This window comes from Apteryx rowi, unplaced genomic scaffold (genome assembly GCF_003343035.1).
Source record: "Apteryx rowi isolate R43461 unplaced genomic scaffold, aptRow1 scaffold_184, whole genome shotgun sequence".
In the NCBI taxonomy this organism is placed as follows: Eukaryota; Metazoa; Chordata; class Aves; order Apterygiformes; family Apterygidae; genus Apteryx; species Apteryx rowi.
Window position 1 is genome coordinate 491,254 of NW_020448130.1, and position 6,860 is coordinate 498,113.

Here is a 6,860-nt window from a genome sequence, read left to right on the forward strand (position 1 = left end):
GCCTGCCCGCACACACCCGCGCTCGCCGGCCCGGCGCTCCGCATCGCGCGCGGCGGCGGCGGCACGGAACAGCACCGCGGCGGCGATTATCTCGGCGTGCAGGAGACTGCTTTATTTTTGGTTCTCGTCCTTCCCCGCTGGAACCAGTAGTCTCTCTCTCTCGAGCTGATCCTCCTTTAAAAAAAAAAAAAGAGCGAGCGAGCAAGAGAGAGAGGGAAAAAAGAGCAGCTGGAGTTTCTCCTCAGCTCGTTTTGACTTTTGTGGACGTGGATCATCTGGAGTGGGAAGGGAAGGCGCGCCGCCTCGCTCGCCCCTTTCCCACCCCCTCTCCCCTGCAGCAGCCTGGGCTGCCGGCTCTCCCCCGAGGCGGACGGGAACTTTTATTTGCAGCTCGCAGCCCGTGGCGGATGGTGGGACTCTCCGGCCCTCTGCAGCGTGAGTACCGGGCGGCGCGGGGCCGGGGGCGCCGGGGGGGAGGCAGCCGCGATCCCCTCTGTCTGTTTTTCCTTTCTTGTAGGATTTGTTCTGGCTTACAGGGGCTCTCGTGGCTTTAACTAACCCAGTCGGACCGAGGCTGCTGCTGTAACCGGGCAAGGTTAGCATTGCATGCAGCTCTTACGACCGGTGTTCCCAGCTCGCAAGCTTGCACCCTGAATTTGTCAAAAGCCCAGAAACCAAGCTACCTCGTTTTTCAAAAAATAACCATCGAGGCATATATTCTTATCTTCTGTAGCGTAGTGTTTCTGTCTCGGTTTAGGACTTGCTTTTTTTTTTTTTTTCTTTTTTTTTCCTCCTCTCTCGCTAGGTCTCAGAGCTAGCCAATGTGAACTGGAGTGCCTGAAATATTTCTGGTGGGATTTTTCTTTCATTACAATCGTCGGATTATATAGCACTGGCAACATCACTTTAGGCTGTTTCGCAAGAAATATTTCAGGCTGTGGACATCGTTTTCTACTGCACTGCAATTTTGCAAATATCCCCACTTCCTAAAACGATAGAACAGTAGGGACTGCATTTCCAAAACTGCAATACAATGCAATTGTGTCATCTCGTAGATCTGAGCTAAATGGTTTGATTCCACAAACTCCTCATATGCCATCCATAAAGGGGATTCAGAGCATGCAAACCTACACTCCCGGCCATTTAGACGAGCCTTAGACTTTTGGCGAGTTCGAGTCCTTTTGTTAATGCCAAAGTTAGGAGATCGGACTAAATTGGGCTTAGGGTAGGAAAGAACTTGCTACCTTTACTGTGGGACCCGCGAGTCCATTACATGCTGATTTACACAGAAATATCTGTGTTGTCACTGTACTCTGCTCTCCTAAATCGTTAGAAAGAAACTGAAAGTAACTAATCGGACGCAGCACTAAAATCGCTCTTGCACCCAAAGAGGAGGTAAAGCGTGACTTCCTTAAACTCGCTGAGAAGTTTAGAGGAGGGAGGGAGAAGGTAGGAGAGGTTCAGGCATCCTCATCCCCCCAGAAAGGTCGCTGTCCGCTGCGCGTCGGTGCGAAGCAGCGGCCCCGGGCCGGCTCCCGCGGGCGGGCGCAGCCGCGGCGCCCCGGGACGGCGGCGCCCCGGGACAGCGGCGCCGGCGCCGCCTCGCCGCCTCCGCGAGGGCGCTTTGCAGGCGACGGGCTCGGTGACCGCCGAGCACCCCCTCCGACCCTGCCTTTGGGAGGACCGGTCTCTTCAAGCCTTCCGGCAGCGCCGGCCCGAAGGTGCCGCCTCTGCCGCGAGTCGCTCCCGTGCGCGATTCCGACAAAATGCCCCCGCGGTAGCAAATCTGCCCCGCGAGCCGGGCGGCTTTTCTGTTGCAAACCACAGCAGGACTGGAAGCCTTGCCATCCCATCCGCAGGTACGCTTGCAGGGTACGTAGGGCACGGTTGCACACTTGCCTTTGAAGCCAAAATAGGGCGCAAAATCACCATTGGTGACTGGCAGGACATATTAGCGATTGGGCAAATACCGGTCGAAACTTCTTAAAAGCAGTCCGTGTGAACTACCATGCTGTCCATAGGAACACGGCAAGTGCCAAACGTCAGGCTATAGGCATAGCCTTGGCTAACGAAAACGATGTCTTGAGTCTTGGTATGTACAGCCAAGGGTTTGCTCCAGCAAGTATGCGTGTGCTTAATGTAACTCTGACCCCTTTAACTTTTAACATCGCTTCCCCTAATTAATCTGTTCAGGTCCCAGACTTAAATGGCTGTCCACAGCTGCTGCAAATTGATTTATCCCCTGATGGTGGTCCGAGTTGCTGACCAAAGCAGGATTTCTTTTCCTCCCCATTTTTGGTCTACTAATCTGTTTTGACTTATTTCCTACTTACAGTAATGCTTGCATGCGTTTTGAAGGACTTAAAAAATATTTTCTTTTGACATGTAGCTAGAAACATAATTATTGTATTTGTAAACACAATATGTTAGGGTTAAGGGTGAATATAATTTATTTAATTATACCCTGGTAGCCTTACATTTCCTTCTCCATTTCTGCATCCTGACAGATGCAATGGAAAGTTTAAATAATCAACTTTGTTAACTGTAGTTTGCAGCACGAAATGAAAGGTTTTTTAGATTTGAATTCTATTGTCCAGGTTTTCTGTTCAGCTTTTCTGCTAACAGTTTTAGTGAATCTGGATAACTGAGAGGATTGAAACTGGTTTCTAATGGTTGTTAAAGCTGATGCTTGACCTTTTCAGGGGAAGTCTGAAAACCTCATTCAGTTTATTCTGGGCTGATTTCCTTAGGAAATCCAATATGATCAGGGAATTTCCTTCAGCTTGTCTGAATGTTAAGAAAGTTAGTCTACCTTGTTTATGTTTTGGTTCTAGCACTAGGGTTTTTTTGTGGCTCCCCATCAATAGAAAAATACCGTGAAAAAGATCTGAATATGGCTTATTCATTATTGTGCAGTCTATGAAAATACTAAGTTGGTAAAGGCTTCAGGAGTTGCAAGATACACTGCAGGCTCGCTATAAAGGTTTTTTTCAGGAAGCTACTTTATTTGATTATTGAGAAGTTTCCTAAGATCAGTTTTATCATATCTGAGCCTGCATTATAACTATTACTCCTCTGTAATAGTTATATTGCATCATTTTTCTTTCCTGTCATAGGAAACTCAACCATGCAATAGCACAAATGATAATAACAAAAAAAACTTCACCTTTAAATCTGTTAATATCCTGGCAAGCTGAAACCAGCTGAGTATATAAGATAGCAGGAGCTGATGCAAATTTCAGCCTTAATGTGTGCAAGCATCTCTAAGGCTTGGTTTCTAGCTGTTCGAATGTCCTAACCGAGAAGAAACAATCTGTTTGTGATGGAATGCAGACAGCAGCGTTAGGTCACTGCTTCCTGGCAACTGCTGCACAAGTTGTTTTTCTTCAAAGCTTTTAAATAGTTTCCAAAATCTTTTAAGTAAAACATTGCCTTCTACCATTTTGACTACCTTAACGTTAACTAAATTTTGCCTAAATAATGGACCAGTAAAACAGCACACAGTGTCTCATCTGTATATACTTAACACTATGCATGCTTGTGTGCACATGGAGTTTTAGGCTGGAAGTATTGTGTACAGAATAAAGGGGAGAAAAATAGCTCCACCTGGAGTGCTGGTCAGTGGCTAGTCAGTTCAGGACATTCTTCCCTGTCAAATCCTGTTTCTCACTTCTCTGAAATGAACTTCAGACGACAGGCATTGAATGCAAAGCCCATTTCATTGAGGTAATATGCAGACTGCAAACTCTTCATTGCCAGACACTTTGGAAGAAATAGGCATCTGCACTGTTTGCATTGGAGGTGATGGGAAAAAGGGGTTGCAATTGTCATTTTCATCTTTCAAATCCACTTGCTACAGTCCGTTACTGTTAAATCTTTAGCTAATTGAATAAGGATATTAGCATGTTGCTATTGCGGGAACTTCAGATTTTTTTAAATTAGGGGGAAAAAAAGACCTTGTTCTTTGTTCTGTAGAAACTTAAGTTGTCATGCAGAGATCAAGAAGCCTTATCAGCTGAAATAAAACGTAAACTTGCTGTTGTATAGAGGTTATTTCTCATGGTTTGGTTAAAGAGCTGTAAATAGAAATTATTTTAAATCTGAGTAAATTAAAAAAAAATACATCCATTTAGTTAGCAGGAGCCTGCTCTTTTTCATACAGCCTTTAATAGCAACCTAAAAGATTTATAAAAGTTTAAACAAATATTGAATTTAGCATAAGGAGTGAGAGTGTAAATTCTTAAAACATTGGCTTCCAGATTTCATTTTCTTCATCTTGTTTCACATGAAGGCTCCAAAAGAGGTGGTTTAAAAACTGAACTTTTAATGTAAAGGCTTTTGCTTTTCTATATAGATGTTGCTTTTTAAAGATCTGCTCTAAAATCACAGTTGTCCTGCTCTTGTTTATTATAAACTTGATTAGCTTAATATATGGTAGCAAAAATAACATCATGAAAAAGTATACTGTGTGATTTTGTGAAATAAGAAAAAATCAGCAGATGTAAAAATCAAAGTCAAAATAACCTGCCCTTTAAAAGGATTTTTTTTTTCAAAATAAAGTATTTCATCTGAAAGACATTGACTTCCATCTTCTTTTTTTTTTTGCCATTGATATGAAAGTTTCCAAATAATGTTTAGAGAACAGTGGACATTTTATTAAAGTAAACATTAGTTCAGTATAATGGAGGTAATTGTAAGTGATAAGAGCAGAGCAGGTTATCTGTGTGTTGTTTAAACAGAAGGAACTATTTTGCACCATTTCCAGTAGCCATCTGTAGAGGAGAAGGGTTTGCACCTGTCTGTCCACACTAATTATAGATTAGGTCCAAAGAAATGAAATTCGAGTAGGCTTTCTCTTAATGAAATCCATAGTGATTTTATTGTAAATGTGTTTTGTGTACAGACGGTGATGGTTGGGCTGTGAGTGAAATAAATTGCTGTATGGCTGTCATGTACTTAGAGTTGTAAAGCAAGATACTGCTGCATTAACAAAGGTGCTGAATAAAAATGCAGTACTCCATTTGTGTCCCAGGTTTCAACTGTGGGTTTAGCTAGGTTTAGCCAAAATACTCACTTTAAGCACAGTCTTTTAAGGGTGTGTTTCAGGGTAGACTTCTCAGTTAGCATCATTTTCCTGTCAGTGCACTGTCATATATGTGGTCTTCTGACTGAAATATATGAGATAGAAATGGTTTCATTTTAAGTATGTACATACATACATGCAGTGTGTGTCAGAATTACTTTGCTCTGGCTTAATATTATATTGCTAAAAGAAAGTGAAAAGAATGAGAAAAGCATTCTGTAGTAAAAGGTCACATGAATTCCTACCACATCTGTTTATAGTAATTATGAACATAATTAACATAAGAATTACAAGTGAAGTAATGACAAGCTGAGTTATGAGATATTATTCCATAATGGTCATATGTTGGAATTCTCACATTATAGCACACTAGAATTCACATATTCAATGCTAGAAAGAAAATGTTAGATTTGTATCTATTTTAATGCTTCAAAACTTATCTGCCTGGGGCAGAGGGACTTTATGCTTTATAGGAAGGTAACCCATTATTAAGAGAGAGTCAGCTGAAATTAAGATTTCTAGCCTGCAGCTTGGACTTTGAGACAGCTGTGCTTATGGAACGCCACTTCTGTTACACATTTGCACTCTGATTGTATTTATTTTATTACCACACATTGCTTTATTTTTAAATGAGTGTTTTTGCAGCAAATTGTTTACATTAGAAAGGATCCTAGATTAGTTCTTCTTTGCAGAATTGTGACTTTAGTAGTAAAACTGCCTGTTGGAATGGCCAGTGTAGATATAAGCCATATACTGTGGCTCTGGAAGATGAGAATTTGATAGATTGTAAATTGGTTCATGGCACATTAGACTGCAGGGAAAAATCCCTAACATACTTAGTATTAAAAGAGCAGTCTCTCAGTTGTACATAATATTTTGAAAGCACATATGCAGAGAGAAAACTCTCTGGTACCTGGTACCTTTCAGGTTGAATTAATTACAGTCACTTTTCTTTGGAAATGCACAGAACATACCATTAGGTGCAAGGGCTTGGGTTTCAAGTGAGTTGACTGACTCTTGTAATATGACCTGTGTGATTACCTCTAAATATGGTTGTCACACAACTGACAACTGGAGGAAGTTGAGGAAGAAGTAGACCATCTTTAGAGTAAAAATATTATCTGAGGAATCCATAATGAATTTGGCGTGTAAAAATCATTTTACCTTTACTGAAAAACCAAATACCTGGTATTGTGATAGGAAAATTTGCTAAATTACTAAGGTTAAATATATAGTCAGAGTGGTTTATGAAGAATGAAAAAAAAAATTATGTTGTGCTATGTCTCAGTGATACCAAGAGGTTTTCGCATTATTGGATTAGTGGAGGATTTGTGACAGACCCCTTTTTATCTGACATTCATTGCAGTGACACGATTTTCACATACGCGCCCTTCCCCCATCCAAGTTCTGGTTTTCACTTTGTGTTATGTATCAGATTCCCTTTATTTCTTTTCCTGGGGAAAACCCGCTGTCTCGGCGGGGTGACTGGGGAAGGGGTTCTCCCCGCACAACGCCTGTCTCACTGCAGCGTGCTGTCATTGTCCCGGGCCCAGCCTTCGTGTTGCTTTTCCGTAGGCTTTCAAGACAACTCATTGCCTTAAAAATAAATGCCGATTCCTAAGGAGCAACATTTAAAACTTTTAAAGCCCGGGCGCGCGGAGCTGGCTTGGCAGCCCGGCGTGCTTGCGCAGCCATGGGGCTGTCTTGGTCTCGCAGGCAGGTACGGTAGCGGCGCGTGAGCCGGCCCTCGGGGATGAGCCCAGCCCAGACGAACCCG

At 42.6% G+C, this 6,860-nt stretch overlaps 1 protein-coding gene across 6 annotated transcripts in view; it reads left to right on the top strand.

Moving 5' to 3' along the window:
• Positions 1-52: 52 nt before the first annotated feature.
• The window catches only part of RUNX1T1 (RUNX1 translocation partner 1), a 116,513-nt gene continuing 109,705 nt past the window's right edge, over positions 53-6,860 (top strand). Inside the window, exons 1-2 of one of the 6 annotated variants that reach the window (XM_026061719.1) lie at positions 53-435; positions 518-1,395. Coding sequence is in view for 1 of the 6 variants with exons in the window: in XM_026061722.1 (XP_025917507.1) it covers positions 408-435 (28 nt within the window). In the remaining 5 variants the exon portion in view is untranslated. The other 5 variants (XM_026061718.1, XM_026061722.1, XM_026061717.1 and 2 more) reach the window with 5 other exon arrangements.